Source organism: Leptopilina boulardi, unplaced genomic scaffold (assembly GCF_019393585.1).
Source record: "Leptopilina boulardi isolate dan_hultmark-lab unplaced genomic scaffold, ZJU_Lbou_2.1 LbouV2_317, whole genome shotgun sequence".
In the NCBI taxonomy this organism is placed as follows: domain Eukaryota; kingdom Metazoa; phylum Arthropoda; class Insecta; order Hymenoptera; family Figitidae; genus Leptopilina; species Leptopilina boulardi.
The window spans coordinates 1360175-1378345 of NW_026137882.1; the positions used below are offsets into that span (position 1 = coordinate 1360175).

General features: G+C 27.9%; 2 protein-coding genes across 2 annotated transcripts; one reads left to right on the top strand and one right to left on the bottom strand.

The window, feature by feature from the left end:
• Positions 1-10455: 10455 nt before the first annotated feature.
• LOC127284034 (uncharacterized) lies at positions 10456-14658 on the top strand. Its single transcript, XM_051309316.1, has 5 exons — positions 10456-10760; positions 11260-11374; positions 11462-11642; positions 12449-12686; positions 13864-14658. Exons 1-5 carry the CDS (start codon positions 10740-10742, stop codon positions 14410-14412), a joined length of 1104 nt encoding a protein of 367 aa, XP_051165273.1. The 5' UTR covers positions 10456-10739; the 3' UTR covers positions 14413-14658.
• On the bottom strand, positions 14652-17129 carry LOC127284035 (uncharacterized). The gene is made up of 6 exons (XM_051309317.1): positions 16839-17129; positions 16572-16692; positions 16283-16441; positions 15870-16029; positions 15598-15716; positions 14652-15265 (listed from the first exon to the last, which is right to left on the bottom strand). Exons 1-6 carry the CDS (start codon positions 16863-16865, stop codon positions 15057-15059), a joined length of 795 nt encoding a protein of 264 aa, XP_051165274.1. The 5' UTR covers positions 16866-17129; the 3' UTR covers positions 14652-15056.
• Between the last annotated feature and the right edge of the window lie 1042 nt (positions 17130-18171).

Consider the following 18171-nt stretch of genomic DNA (forward strand, 5'->3'; position numbering starts at 1 on the left):
AATATCTTTTGATAGTGATTTACAGTTGGCATAAATCGTTTGATAGTGAATAATAATTGGCTGAAATCGTTTGATAGTGATTGATAGTTGGCTAACATCGTTTGATAGTGATTGATAGTTGATTATTTTCCTTTGATAGTGATTTATAATTGACTAAAATCGTTTGATATCGATTGATAGTTGATTATTATCGTTTGATAGTGATCTATAATTGACTAAAATCATTTGATAGTGAATAATAATTGGCTGAAATCGTTTGATAGTGATTGATAGTTGGCTAAAATCTTTTGATATCGATTGATAGTTGATTATTATCGTTTGATAGTGATCTATAATTGACTAAAATCGTTTGTTAGTGAATAATAATTGGCTGAAATCGTTTGATAGTGAATAATAATTGGCTGAAATCGTTTGATAGTGATTGATAGTTGGCTAAAATCATTTGATAGTGAATAATAATTGGCTGAAATCGTTTGATAGTGATTGATAGTTGGCTAAAATCTTTTGATATCGATTGATAGTTGATTATTATCGTTTGATAGTGATCTATAATTGACTAAAATCGTTTGATAGTGAATAATAATTGGCTGAAATCGTTTGATAGTGAATAATAATTGGCTGAAATCGTTTGATAGTTAATTATTATTGGCTAATATCGTTTGATAGTGATTTATAGTTAATTATTGTCGTTTAATAGTGACTTATAATTGACTAAAATCGTTTGATAGTGAATAATAATTGGCTGAAATCGTTTGATAGTGATTGATAGTTGATTATTTTCCTTTGATAGTGATTTATAATTGGCTGAAATCGTTTGATAGTTAATTATTATTGGCTAATATCTTTTGATAGTGATTTACAGTTGGCATAAATCGTTTGATAGTGAATAATAATTGGCTGAAATCGTTTGATAGTGATTGATAGTTGGCTAACATCGTTTGATAGTGATTGATAGTTGATTATTTTCCTTTGATAGTGATTTATAATTGACTAAAATCGTTTGATATCGATTGATAGTTGATTATTATCGTTTGATAGTGATCTATAATTGACTAAAATCATTTGATAGTGAATAATAATTGGCTGAAATCGTTTGATAGTGATTGATAGTTGGCTAAAATCTTTTGATATCGATTGATAGTTGATTATTATCGTTTGATAGTGATCTATAATTGACTAAAATCGTTTGATAGTGAATAATAATTGGCTGAAATCGTTTGATAGTGAATAATAATTGGCTGAAATCGTTTGATAGTTAATTATTATTGGCTAATATCGTTTGATAGTGATTTATAGTTAATTATTGTCGTTTAATAGTGACTTATAATTGACTAAAATCGTTTGATAGTGAATAATAATTGGCTGAAATCGTTTGATAGTGATTGATAGTTGATTATTTTCCTTTGATAGTGATTTATAATTGGCTGAAATCGTTTGATAGTTAATTATTATTGGCTAATATCTTTTGATAGTGATTTACAGTTGGCATAAATCGTTTGATAGTGAATAATAATTGGCTGAAATCGTTTGATAGTGATTGATAGTTGGCTAACATCGTTTGATAGTGATTGATAGTTGATTATTTTCCTTTGATAGTGATTTATAATTGACTAAAATCGTTTGATATCGATTGATAGTTGATTATTATCGTTTGATAGTGATCTATAATTGACTAAAATCATTTGATAGTGAATAATAATTGGCTGAAATCGTTTGATAGTGATTGATAGTTGGCTAAAATCGTTTGATATCGATTGATAGTTGATTATTATCGTTTGATAGTGATCTATAATTGACTAAAATCGTTTGTTAGTGAATAATAATTGGCTGAAATCGTTTGATAGTGATTGATAGTTGGCTAAAATCTTTTGATATCGATTGATAGTTGATTATTATCGTTTGATAGTGATCTATAATTGACTAAAATCGTTTGATAGTGAATAATAATTGGCTGAAATCGTTTGATAGTGAATAATAATTGGCTGAAATCGTTTGATAGTTAATTATTATTGGCTAATATCGTTTGATAGTGATTTATAGTTAATTATTGTCGTTTAATAGTGACTTATAATTGACTAAAATCGTTTGATAGTGAATAATAATTGGCTGAAATCGTTTGATAGTGATTGATAGTTGATTATTTTCCTTTGATAGTGATTTATAATTGGCTGAAATCGTTTGATAGTTAATTATTATTGGCTAATATCTTTTGATAGTGATTTACAGTTGGCATAAATCGTTTGATAGTGAATAATAATTGGCTGAAATCGTTTGATAGTGATTGATAGTTGGCTAACATCGTTTGATAGTGATTGATAGTTGATTATTTTCCTTTGATAGTGATTTATAATTGACTAAAATCGTTTGATATCGATTGATAGTTGATTATTATCGTTTGATAGTGATCTATAATTGACTAAAATCATTTGATAGTGAATAATAATTGGCTGAAATCGTTTGATAGTGATTGATAGTTGGCTAAAATCGTTTGATATCGATTGATAGTTGATTATTATCGTTTGATAGTGATCTATAATTGACTAAAATCGTTTGTTAGTGAATAATAATTGGCTGAAATCGTTTGATAGTGAATAATAATTGGCTGAAATCGTTTGATAGTGATTGATAGTTGGCTAAAATCATTTGATAGTGAATAATAATTGGCTGAAATCGTTTGATAGTGATTGATAGTTGGCTAAAATCATTTGATATCGATTGATAGTTGATTATTATCGTTTGATAGTGATCTATAATTGACTAAAATCGTTTGATAGTGAATAATAATTGGCTGAAATCGTTTGATAGTGAATAATAATTGGCTGAAATCGTTTGATAGTTAATTATTATTGGCTAATATCGTTTGATAGTGATTTATAGTTAATTATTGTCGTTTAATAGTGACTTATAATTGACTAAAATCGTTTGATAGTGAATAATAATTGGCTGAAATCGTTTGATAGTGATTGATAGTTGATTATTTTCCTTTGATAGTGATTTATAATTGACTAAAATCGTTTGATATCGATTGATAGTTGATTATTATCGTTTGATAGTGATCTATAATTGACTAAAATCGTTTGATAGTGAATAATAATTGGCTGAAATCGTTTGATAGTGATTTATAATTGACTAAAATCATTTGATAGTGAATAATAATTGGCTGAAATCGTTTGATAGTGATTGATAGTTGGCTAACATCGTTTGATAGTGATTGATAGTTGATTATTATCGTTTGATAGTGATCTATAATTAACAACTTCTGCATGCGTGCATGCAAGCAAAAGGTGAGAGCGTACCTTAATATCTAATTTAATTTGGACTATCAAACGTTTAAAATATACTATCAATTGCTATCAATCGTCTAACAAACGATTGTAAAAGGAAAATCAATAATTTATTGAAATTGGGGTGCTTTGTGAAAATGACACACAATTTTTGTGTGTAAAATATTTTTACTAATTATTTCTATCAAACCTTGAATCTTAACTATCAAAGACTATCAAACTATTCTAGTCAATTATACATCACTATCAAGCGTTAAAAATCAACTATCAATCATTATCAAACGATTCTAGTCTATTGTATATCACATTCAAACGAAAATAATTAACTATTAATCACTATCAAACGATTTAAGTAAATTGTAAATCACTATCAAACTATAATAATAAATTATAAATCATTATCAATCAATAATAATCAACTATCAATCACTATCAAACGATTTTAGTCAATTGTAAATCACTATCAAACGATAATAATCAACTATCAATCACTATCAAACGATATTAGCCAATAATAATTAACTATCAAACGATTTCAGCCAATTATTATTCACTAACAAACGATTCTAGTCAATTATAGATCACTATCAAACGATAATAATCAACTATCAATCGATATCAAACGATTTTAGTCAATTATAAATCACTATCAAAGGAAAATAATCAACTATCAATCACTATCAAACGATGTTAGCCAACTATCAATCACTATCAAACGATTTCAGCCAATTATTATTCACTATCAAACGATTTCAGCCAATTATTATTCACTATCAAACGATTTTAGTCAATTATAGATCACTATCAAACGATAATAATCAACTATCAATCGATATCAAACGATTTTAGTCAATTATAAATCACTATCAAAGGAATATAATCAACTATCAATCACTATCAAACGATGTTAGCCAACTATCAATCACTATCAAACGATTTCAGCCAATTATTATTCACTATCAAACGATTTCAGCCAATTATTATTCACTATCAAACGATTTCAGCCAATTATTATTCACTATCAAACGATTTTAGTCAATTATAGATCACTATCAAACGATAATAATCAACTATCAATCGATATCAAAAGATTTTAGCCAACTATCAATCACTATCAAACGATTTCAGCCAATTATTATTCACTATCAAATGATTTTAGTCAATTATAGATCACTATCAAACGATAATAATCAACTATCAATCGATATCAAACGATTTTAGTCAATTATAAATCACTATCAAAGGAAAATAATCAACTATCAATCACTATCAAACGATGTTAGCCAACTATCAATCACTATCAAACGATTTCAGCCAATTATTATTCACTATCAAACGATTTATGCCAACTGTAAATCACTATCAAAAGATATTAGCCAATAATAATTAACTATCAAACGATTTCAGCCAATTATTATTCACTATCAAACGATAATAATTAACTATCAATCACTATCAAACGATTTTAGTCGCTATCAAACAATAAGAATCAACTATCAATCACTATCAAACGATTTTAGTCAATTATAAATCTCTATTGAACTATAATTATCAATTATAAATCACTATCAAAGGAAAATAATCAACTATCAATTACTATCAAATGATTTTAGTCAATTTTAAATCTCTATCAAACGAAAATAATGAACTATCAATCACTATCAAACGATATTAGTCTACCATTAATCAATATTAAACTGCCTACAAACGATTGGAATTAAAATTTGACAATTATTCAATTTGTTCAATTTTTGAAAGGAGAGTATTTAATTGTATGATATATGAATAAAAATTTGAAGTATTACATTTTGTTTCTAAAATCGAAGATGAAAATTTGTTTCTGTTTTTTGAAAATGCCGCGAAAGTATGTTTTGCGCATGCGCATATGGAGGGATGCGACATGGATAGATGTTTTTGATAATGTTTATATTTATTATTATTTCAACTATCAAACGTTCAGAATTGACTATCAATCTCTATCAAACAACCAACAAACGTTTACAAATGAAAAATTAGTATTTTTTTGAATTTGGGGTGCACTGTGAAAATAGCACACCAAAATTTGATTTATGTTTATTTTTTCTAATTATTACTATCAAACGTTAAATATCAACTATCAAACACTATCAAACGACCAACAAACGTTTAAAATAAAAAAAAATTGATTTTCATTAAGTTGTGGTGCTAACTTCACGGGCATGGTGTTCACTCTTATCTGTGAAACCAACTTAGAAATAAAACCGATATAAAAACATTTCAATAATTAAAAATTTTGTTTTATAATTGTTAAAATTAATAATTACCTAAATTTTGTTTATATTAACAACTTTCTCTTTCAATAGTGTAAAGTAATGAATGATGTAATTTAATGAAGAATTTAAAATTGCCGCTCTTAAATCACGTGATCAAATGTAATATACATCGTGTAGAAAACTTGGCACGTAATATACGTAGTATTATACACGTAGAAAACCACGTATTATACGTCATGTATTATACGTACCCATCACTGCGCATATAGGCCACCCAAAGGTACGTACACATGTAGGCTAAATGTAGCAAAATCAAGTTGAATTGACGACATGCATGCACGCGTACGTGCAATTTTATGGTATTTCTACGGAAGCCTGTACGGCTCACGAGCGTCTCAGACGCAAGTGGCGGTGTTTCGTACCACAAGTGGCACGAAGTTGTGGGGGTTGGCCAATGGATGTCTCTGCCATTGGTCAATACCCATGTGCTCTCTCACAAGTGTAGATGTTGCTTGGCGTGTAGCATATATACACGATCCAACTCTCACTTCCCCATGGTCGTATAAGGCAGGTTTCCCACTACGTAGCCTTACTGATGAGTCCAGTAGTGGGGACCGGGACGAAACGACTAGTGGCTTCCAAGCTACGCTTATGGGTAACAACACAGTTGTTTCCATAAAGTCCGTCCAACTTGTGGCAAGTTCGTTAGTTCGTGCCACTTGTTGGACAGACTCCGTGCCGTGGAAAGTGGATTTTTTGAAGGGTCATTCACAAATATGACAATTCCGTTGGATCCTGTTGCTATCTATTTCGTCAGTGCTTTTCATTTCAATTTCATGTGAAGAAGAAGAAATGAATTTTATAAGATATTAGTAATATAAAGGTACTTTTATACCTCAAATTTCGATCAGATGAACATTATTTCTGGACCGTGAAAATGCGTGAAAAGTCATTTTCACGGCGGGTATTTTTGAATTGTTTTAAACAAAAAATGTTTTTTTAAGAAATATAATATTAAATAATTGTTTTAATATGTAAGAACACTTTAAAATAGTGATAGAAAAATGATTTGATTAAAAAATATAGCAAATTTTGCTTTAAAACGTTTCTGCTACAAGAAAGTCTAAAATGACGATGTTTGTGAAATGGTTTGTACAGTGTACATGTGTACATGTTTCTTTCAGTTATTCGAAACAATTAGTAGAATTTAAATTTATTTGATAAACATTTCAACTTACCGATTTATTTTCAGCACTCATTATTTATTACAAGTTAAAAAGAAACGACATAACATAAACAAAACTCTGAGAGACACTCACAAGGAAGAAGCACTGTACAAACCATTTCACAAACATCGTCAATTTACACTTTCTTGTAGCAGAAAACGTTTTAAAGCAAAATTTGCTAATTTTTTTAATCAAATCATCTCTCTATCACTATTTTAAAGTGTTCTTACATATTAAAACAATTATTTAATATTATATTTCTTAAAAAAACATTTTTTGTTTAAAACAATTCAAAAATACCCGCCGTGAAAATGACTTTTCACGCATTTTCACGGTCCAGAAATAATGTTCATCTGATCGAAATTTGAGGTATATAAGCACCTTTAGCATATTAATAAATGTCATCGAACAAACTTATTATAGTTACCCTGGCGGTTTGTGAAAACTGAAATTTCACTGAATTCGGTGAAAATTCGGTAAATTTCGGTTTGAGGCAAAATTTTGCAGCAAATCAGTAAAATATGATGAAAAAAATGATTGATAATGATAAATAAGGCTTTTGTGAGTTGATTTGTGCAATAGTGGATGTAAATTAATCAGTAATTAATAAATAATTAATGTGCAAAGTGCTATAGTGTTTATTATCAGTGTGTCAATGCGCGATTTACCTTTAATTTCATGAATAAATCACGTGAAAATGGTGAAAAATGTATTTATTCCTAATAAATAGATATTTATTATATTTATTTTAATTATTTATGAATTCCATCAGTGCTTAATAATTAATAAATATAATAATGAATTCACATAATGCTGTGAATGCCTGTGCAATGCGATTTTACCGGTGGCCACACAATACGTAGTGAAGTATGTTCTCCCGCTGTATGTATTACCATAAGCGATAGAGCTTTTCGTTCGATGACAAACATCAGATGGCACTACTGTATTACTTTCAATCAGTTTGTTAAAGAGTCTTCTACTGTCTTCTTCGATTCTTATAAACTTCGGGAAAACATGTAACACCTATATTAAAATTCATATATATATATATATATATATATATATATATTGTAATTAAATTATTATTATAAAAATAATTTAATTATTATGTATTATTAGTGTATATTTATAATGTAATATATATTATAAAAATATTTATATTATTATGTATTTATTATTTATTTTAATTTCATAATTAATTACAAAAAAAATTGAAACAGTAAAATTGAATCTACAGAGAATGTTACAGACAAGGAAATTTTTTTTAAACTACTTAAATTAATTATTTTCACTGTAAATAAATAAAAAAAACTGTACTTTATACAAATTAAACATTTAATTATAGAATTATAAAAATAATATTTTTTATACATTAGATCTGTATGAAAATTTTATTTTATCTTCTTTGCATTAAATATATATTCGTAAGGTGTCAATTTGTACAATAAACAGTTCAAATTCATTAGTAATGCATAAATTATTAATATTGCAAAAAAATGTTATTTATAAATTACTTTAATTATAAACATTATAAATATACACTAATAATACATAATAATTAAATTATGTTTATAATAATAATTTAATTACAATATATATATATATATATATATATATGAATTTTAATATAGGTGTTACATGTTTTCCCGAAGTTTATAAGAATCCAAGAAGACAGTAGAAGACTCTTTAACAAACTGATTTAAAGTAATACAGTAGTGCCATCTGATGTTTGTCATTGAACAAAAAGCTCTATCGCTTATGGTAATACATACAGCGGGAGAACATACTTCACTACGTATTGTGTGGCCACCGGTAAAATCGCATTGCACAGGCATTCACAGCATTATGTGAATTCATTATTATATTTATTAATTATTAAGCACTGATGGAATTCATAAATAATTAAAATAAATATAATAAATATTTATATTATTATGTATTTATTATTTATTTTAATTTCATAATTAATTACAAAAAAAATTGAAACAGTAAAATTGAATCTACAGAGAATGTTACAGACAAGGAAATTTTTTTTGATCATTTATCATTATCAATCATGTTTTTCATCATATTTTACTGATTTGCTGCAAAATTTTGCCTCAAACCGAAATTTACCGAATTTTCACCGAATTCAGTGAAATTTCAGTTTTCACAAACCGCCAGAGTTCACACATAAATACTCCTTCCAAACGTAAATATACATATTAATAAACTAAGGATTCCACTAAGAATTAAGCGGAAGTTTTTTCTTAGTTTTTTTTAAATTTTTCTTAGTTTAGAATAAAAATAAGATTTTTTGGTTATGTTGTCATTTTTTAATTTAAAATACATGAAGAGGATTTTATTTTTTAAAATCAAAAGTATATTTTTATGAATATTTAAGATTAATAAAGATGTCAATATTATTTGTTTACACTGAAATGTAATCTTTTACATGTATTTTCAATTAAAAAATAACAAATTCATTTTTATTCAGAAACATTAAACGGACTTGCCCGGATGAAATTATACCTGAAATGAAAAGCACTGACGAAATAGACGGCAAAAGGATCCAACGGAATTGTCATATTTGTGAATGACCCTTCAAAAAATCCACTTTCCACAAGTGGCACCAAGAAGACTAGAATAAGGAGGTCTAACTCAGGTAGTGGGGGTACGTAAAGAATTGGTTTTCGAGGTAGGCCGAAAGGCAGAGTGTGCGGTAGACTTCTGCGCACACCAATACATATACATTTTTGTTGCCTTGTCAAGAATTACTGAAACTTGTATGTATTGGTATGCGCAGAAGTCTACCGCACACTCTGCCTTTATCGAAAATCCGCCTAGGGGCCATACTTAAATTACGTAACGGCTGACAGGGGGGGGGAGGGGTTGCGAATAGCTGTTACACTTTGTTACAGTAGGGAGGAGGAGGGGGGTTGCTGAATGGCTGTACGTACTTTTTTTTTATTTTAAGAAACGAATTACAAAGTTTATTTACTGATAAAATTTTCTGGAAATTAAATTTGGCGCTTATTTACGGAAGCTGCCTCTAGCGACTCTGGTGAGTGGAATCGGCAACTAATGTTTGTAAAGCAGTGAGTCCAACATAAGAATGAATTTCAGTGCTACAGGTGCATGTCAATGTGTATTCCCAGATTTCGTTGGATTAGTTTCTTTAATAAATTCATTGGAATTAATGATTTTTGATGAATTATTTGGTTTTAATTTAATATGAAGACCGATTTTAGTGAACTATACAAAAGACTGTTCGATGCTTTCAAAAAAAGTTATCCTGAATTATCAGCACAACAAACTCAGGTCAAATTGAACGAACAAAGCTGAAGATAGCTGTTTGTTCCATTATTTTGTTTATATTCGTTTCTTATCGACCTGTGCGTCAGTTCTATTTAAAAGTATTCATCTTTTAAATGTGAGCCTTATACATTTAATTTTTTTTATACTATTATAAAAATATGCAATTTCTTTTCCGTCATAAAAATGACCTTTTTTTAATATTATAAACATGTGTGTTAAGGCGCTTGTATACCTCACCGATCCCGAGTATGTTTCCGTCGTGTAACAGTTTCCTCAGTTGGAAATGAGTTTTCTATCTTGGAAAGCAAGTTAGAAAATTGATTCTATGGCGGGATGATTTGAATAATTGTGAATTAATCTGCGATTAGCAAAAGATAAAAACTTGTGAAACATTAATAAATAAGTTATATTGTAAAAAATGCAGTTAATTATGTTTGTGTAAAAATTTTTTTAATAAGAAGCGAATATATTTCCAGAAATGTGTTGAAAATATTTTTCTATTATGATCAAGCAGATGTTTGTAGAAAAGATAATGCTTCGCATGCGCGATGAGCCGGTTGCAATATTATGACAACAAACTCGATTAGAGACCGCGCGGTATAAAGTGATTTTGTTTAATAAAAATCATTGTTAAGCAATTAAAATTTTGATCATCTCATCGAATTTATTAATTTTAAGAAATGGAGGACTCAGAATTGCAGGTAATATATTTTTCTGATTAAAGATTTATTAACTGATATTCACAATTTTCGAATTGAAAGGTTCAATTTTTTTAAGGTTATAATCGGTTAAATTTCATAATAAATTATTTTTTAATCCATAATTCATTAACAATCACTCAAATATTCGTAAAAAAGTATTCGTGAAGATCTTTATAATCTTTGTAAATTTTTAGGTCTTTTTTATTTTATTTACTTAAATTAAGTCCGCCTAAAATCAAAATTTTTTACATGTGTTATAAAAATAATAATACTAGACATAAAATAATAATTAAAATTTTAAATCACATTCAATAAAAGAAATATATCTAAATTATATTAGTTTAATCATTGACTCATTAATGAAATTTATTTCTTTTATGAGATTAAGTTGCATATTGTTTATTTGTTTTGAAAATAATGTGCACTAAATTAATATTAATGTAATATGAATTTAATAAAAATTATAATAATTTTAATATTTCATAATATTTATTTACAGATTACTAAGAAGAAACTTGCCCTCTTATTATTAAATAAAATGATACATGAAAATAAAAATCGAAGAAGTCGAAAGTACAGAGTACATCCTCTTTGGCTCCAACGTTCAATATTTGGTATGCTTATTGAAGAGCAAAAGAAAATTAACATTATTTTTTAATTTATAAATGTAATAATTTATAAATTTTGTTTTAATAATTTAGGTGCACATAATTCATTAGTTAAAGAAATGGTGATGCATGATCCAGTAATGTTTAAGAATTATCTTCGCATGTCTGTCTCTACATTTGAGAAACTTTTAATAAAAGTAGGAGAAAGTCTACAAAGCTATCCCACGAGAGAAGACATAATCTCACCATCCGAAAAGTTAATCGTAACTTTAAGGTAAATATTTAATTTTTAAATAATTTCATACATTTAGAAAATAATATTACTTTTATTTTTTTGAAACTTTGTAAAAATGATAATTGAATAAATAGTAGATACATAATAATGCTTTTTATAAAAAATTATTGATTACAATCTTCCTTTACAGATTTTTAAAATAATAAGAATATTTATGAAACATGGTAATGAATTTTTTAATGTTATTTGTAGTTTCCTCATTTAATTTAAAGGTTTCATAATTCTTAAATATCTTCTTATATTACAAAAAGATATCTTCGCCGACGCCGTCGCCGCTGTTTCAAGATTTTTTGACCTCTAGGATGGGGGATGACGGCTAGGCTGTACATTTTCCCGAAATTGTCTTCCGGAAAGACAATTTCCCGAATAGTCAAATTTAAATTTATTTCTGACCTAGGTATTAGAAGAGAAAACTTTCTCTCATCTTCACTACCCTCAAAATTAAGGTCAACATTCAGGTCATATTTAACCTACGATTCCAAGGGGGATTGGAAACCCCCGGAAACTCTTTCTACCTTCAGAATATAGGTCAAATTTTAAGTATTTTTTGACCTTCGAATTTTTGACTCTATACTCTCAAATCTCAAAGTCAAGGAATGAATATTTTTGTCATTTTAAATTAACTGTTGATGTATTGATGCAATAGAATTTATACTAACATTAAGTTTTAAAATTTTTTAATTCAAAATAGGGGAGTTCACGCGCGAAGCGCGCAGGGAGGCGAAGCCCCCCTAGATCAATATATAATGTACGTTATGTCTGTAGTAACTTTCAAATTTTTTTAGGTATCTTGCAACAGGAGAGTCTTATACTTCATTATCACGACAATTTCGAATGGGAATCAAAACAATTCAAGTATTTATTCCAGAAACATTATTAATTTTGTGGAGAACATTACAGCCTGAAGTACTTGCATTTCCGGACACTGTGGAGGCTTGGAATGTGCTAATAAACGACTTTAATGAAAAGTGGCAGTTTCCAAACTGCTTTGGTTCCATTGATGGAAAGCACGTCCTAATGCAGGTAACCAAAAATTAAGTTGCGGAATTTATTTAAATTTATAAAATTAAAGGACAATAATGCTTTTCTTGCGTATAAATTTTGTTGCACTCGTATGTTGTCTTTTCATAATACTCTGCTAAAAATAAAGTCAGGAAACGTCAGGAAAATAGTCAGAATCCCTGACGTTTTTGAACTACTTTTGTTACATTTGCAGTCACAGATAGTCAGATCAGGTCAGTTTAGTCAGGAAACGCCAAAAGTAGTGAGGTTTTTTATGCAAGGTATAGGTACGGACCCTTTACCTGGAAAAAGGTCTCGTTCAAGGCCTCTGACCGTCATTAAGTTGAAGGATAAATTTTTTAACTTTTTAAGGGTTTATATTTATTTAAACATATTTGTTTTTCATGAAGTCAAATGATTAACATTTATTCTTAATATGTTTCAATATATCTCTTAGAACATAAATTCAAAAATGATATCAGTTTTTATCCAGTAATTACGGTTTTCGAGATACGTTACAGTTTCGTTGAAAAAATGTTTTATATGATATATTGTATATATTTGTAATCGTAAAGAAGTGTGGATTCTGAATTTTTATTCATTTCATTTTAAAAGTTAAAATTGCAAAACTTCAGAGTAATAAAATTCAGGTTAAAAACCCGAAGCTCTGAACAGTAGACCTGCGATTCTATTGTGTAGAAAAGGGATGCATACAAATTTGAAAATGCAACGGTACTTTACATTTACACACCTACACATAGTGCGTTTTTTTAAAATTTTTGGCAAAAAATAATTTATTGGGGATGATTTTGGTGATTAAAATGAATAGGATCAGTAACATTAGGCACGCGTCAGTTTTGGGTCTCAGGAAACGTCAGAGAAGTCACAAAATGTCACAGATTCTGACGTTTTGTCACTATTTCTGATTTTATTTTTAGCAGGGTATGAAAATCTTAATTCAATTAAGTTTATAAACTTCAAAAGACGTGAACTTTTTGCTTCTATTTTTCCAAAACGGCTTTCTATTTATAATTCCTTAAATTTTATAATTAATAAAAATTAAAAATAATAATGTATGATATATTAATGTATTATTTTTTAAACTTTCGTAAATCTTAAAAGTATATTAATTTTTAAATGAATATGATTGTAAAAGAGTTAAAAAATATTTTAAATAAACAATTTTTTACATTTTTAGGCACAACCCGATACAGGCTCGGACTATTTTAATTACAAGAATTTTCATAGCATTGTTCTTCTTGCAATGACAGATGCGAATTATAATTTTACTATGGTAGATGTAGGTGGCAAGGGGAGACAAAGTGATGGCGGGATCTTAAAAAACTGCCAATTTTTTCATGCTCTAGAGGAAGATACTTTGAATCTTCCGGCTCCAATGTCTCTCTACCCTGAAGGACCAAAAATGCCAATGGTGTTCATTGGTGATGCAGCATTTGAAAATAGTCGACATTGTTTAACGCCTTTTAAAGGAGCGAATAGTGGGAATCTTTCTAAAGATAAAAACATTTACAATTATCGATTGAGCAGAGCCCGCAGAACCATTGAAAATGCTTTTGGCATTTTAGTTGCAATGTGGAGAATTTTTCGAACCCCGATCATGGCTAATTTAGCCGTTGTAAAATTAATTGTCCTAGCCACCGTATGCTTACATAATTTTATTCTAAAAGAAGAAAAAAAATTGCCTCGTGATTTGAAAAATTATTGCTCTGCCAACGCTGCCGATTAAAATGTAAATATTGATGACAGTGCTTTACAGCCTTTGGAAATACCTCTGTCAGTGACAGCAAGAAAGAATCAAGCTAGAGCAATTAGAAATCATTTTAAAGATTTTTTTATGGGGGCAGGAAAAGTTCCATGGCAGGATAGAGCTATTTTTGAAGATGATAGTTGAGTTAGTATGTAAAAGAAATAAATAAATAAATGTTGCACAAAATTTTCTTCATCAGTGTGTTTTATATAAACTAATTCGAGATCACAATTTTTTCATGCAGTATCTTAATTTTTACATTTTTAATCGTTCTCATATCACATTTAATTAAAAATTAAATGAACACTTTTATAACACCAATATAGACAACTTTTTACTGTGTTTTTAACATCAGCTTGAAGTAAAATTTGTTGCCTAAAAATTAGTTAACTTTGATACAAAAATAATCACCTTAATTGATACATTAAATATTCTAATCGTTAGACAAATGTTATAAATATATATATATCTAATCAGTCATTTTCTTTGTAACACAGGTAACATCAATCACAAGTGGTTGTTACGTAAATCTCAAAATAATAGTATTAACGTTAAAACTTCGAACATTATATATAAATTCAAAAATGATTAAATACAACTTAATGATTACTAAACACATTTTCTTAACGGCATATTGCATCTTGCAAAACCTTCATTATTTTTATTTGAGCATCCATTCTTTGGTAATCGTTATCCAATTTTTCAAGTTCCTTCCCTATAAATATACCAAATTGTTCACAGCTGGTAAATTGCACTTGAGGCGGCGGCGAAGATAATGTTTCAATGCATTTCATTATACCTGCATCGAAAGGGGTTTGTTTCTTTCGTGTGCCTACAAAATTAATTTTTGAAATGAAGATTTGTATTTTTATTAATGTATATAATATCATTATTAAAATTTAAAAATTTTCGAAAACTTATTTGAAATGTTTCAAAGAATACGTGTTTTACAAACCATGCTTTATTTGATTAATCATAATTAAATTAAGTTTATTTTTTAAAAACTGTAGAGTTTGCCTATATTTCAAACATTTACAATTTTGAGGAATTAAAAAAAGTAATAAATGTTACTAGATATAAAGTTATAAAATATATTTAAATATTTCAGAGACCGTTTTAAAAGTGTTACATTATTCTAGAAAATAGGAAAAAATGTAACCATACTTTTTGTCATTTCTGCAACTGGTCCTTTTCCTTTTACATTAAATCCCAATTCACTGAGAACTTTATCATTATTATTATTTTCTTCGGGTGCATTGGAAGCTGGAACATTGCTGATGGTTCTGAATTTCATAAATTAGAAAATCAAAAATCAAAAATATAGTTTCTATAAATTTTTTATATTTAAAACTGTAAGATTCATAAATAAAAATAAAGACGTTTTTCCTGATTTCATGGCGTTTAAGATATGACAAAAAAATTTAAAATTTCCTTACGCTGCAGGTGCAATAACATCATTTAAAAACGAAAAGGAATCATCAAATATCCAATAGCGTTGTGCCCTTTGGGCCGAACCACTAGGTACATGACTTTTGCGCCTTGTATATACTTCTTTTAACGAATTAAATTTTTTCATCATGAACTCTTTACTCCAACCTACAAATATAGAATTTATGTAAAAAAAACCATATTTTAAAAAAATTAAAATTTTTAAGTTCAAAAGTTAATAACTGCTTATTAATACTCGTGTCAAAAATACAATTTAAGAAAAAAAATTACCAAACATTGTCTTGTGCATTTTTGTAGAATACAACTTTAAAATATAAAGTAGAAATCTAATAAATGGGATTATACTAATAATATATTGCATATAATTTATATTTATTTATTAGAAGAAAAAAAATGTCACCTGGAAAATTTTGCAAAATTTGATTCCATGCCTTTGATTTTGCAAGCGGATTTCTTTCCAATATAGGAATTTTGTGGTTCCAGAGAATTGGAAATTCTTTAATCAAGTCGATTAGTAGCATATAATTTTCAGTATTTTTTTTAGCATTTCCATTCTTATCTGAAAAGTAATATTAATATATCTATTTAATGGGAAAAAAGTGATTTTACATTCTTAACAATTGTTAGGGTTGTAAGAGAAAAAAATAATAAATAAAATATAAAATGTATTTTCAAAATTAAAAACATACTAAGTTCAACGTTTTCGTTTACAGCAATGCTCACATCATCATCATTTTGAATCATTTTATTATCATTTGCAGGTTCTTTATTTAATTTGCCTTTCTTAAAAGAAGGTTCAGTCATTTCGCGCTGAAAAAAATATAGGAAATCAGGATTAGTATTAAAAAATATTTTCTCTTATAAAGATCATTTAGCCTAGTGATAAAATTACTTTAGTTTATTATATTCATTATATTATTATTCGTCATTATTATTAATTATAACGCTTTACTCACATCTTTCTCTAGATATTCGGGGCGCATATCTTCTATCAACAAATCAATATCTTCGCTGGGGCCCACATAATCAGCAAATGAGTACAATTCGTCAATATTATACCCAACAAAACAAGGGTGATCTTTTGCTTCCAAAGTAGGAATTTGGATATCACATATAACGCATACTGACAGTAATATATTACTCTGTGAAACATTTTTTGTGTAAATTTAAGGAGCTTTCTAGTTCTTTAATAAAAACAATAAAGTAACTATTATTAACTTATTTTAACAAGCGGCATAGAATTTTTATCTTAATCGTTCTGTCCTCTTGTAATGCATGCAATGACGCATGAATTGAATGAGGACAGAATGATAAGAAGGACAGGGTCTATTATTATTTTATTTAATTAAAAATTACGTACCTCATAACATAAATAACAAATAATCTTTTCGAAAAGTTTTGTCATTGGGCAATTGCAGTAAATTTCAAAACAAGAAATGTATATTTTCTTATAAAAAAATTCTTAATTATTATTATACCCTCACAACACCGAAAGTTTTATGATAATTTATTAAATATTTACCAGCAATATTCGGAGCATTTAATTGCAAAGCTTATTGAAAATTATGTAAAAATTCAAATATGTCCCGATTAAATAAAAGTTTAGCGTGAACATTTAAATCTTTATATACAATTTTCACTAAACTTTGCAATTAAATACTTCAAATATTGCAGATAAATATTTAATAAATTTTCAGAAAAGTTTACCTGCTGTGGAGGTATTCTTAATAATTTCTTTAAACAAAATATCTGAAAGACTTGTAGTATTGTTTTTAGTTAATAAGTTACTGGTTACATTGTGGAATGTAATTTTATAAAAATAGCTAAAACAAATATTGAATATTTGAATTTTAAGCGTACTTAATTAAGTAAATAAAATAAAAAAGACCTAAAAATTTACAAAGATTATAAAGATCTTCACGAATACTTTTTTACGAATATTTGAGTGATTGTTAATGAATTATGGATTAAAAAATAATTTATTATGAAATTTAACCGATTATAACCTTAAAAAAATTGAACCTTTCAATTCGAAAATTGTTACATAGGGGGGGGAGGGTGTTGAACTGGCTCTTAAAACCGTTACGTAATTTAAGTATGGCCCCCTCCCAGGTGCAAATGATTCGTAAGGAATTCGTTTGGAATTCGTTCGGAATTCGTCCAGATTTCCAAAAGAATTCGTTTAGATATCGTCCAGATTTCCTGTCGAATTCTGCAAAACGCCGTGTGGCGATTTGAAACAGAATTCGTCCATAATTTAATAGGAATTCGTGCAACTTTTTTCAGAAA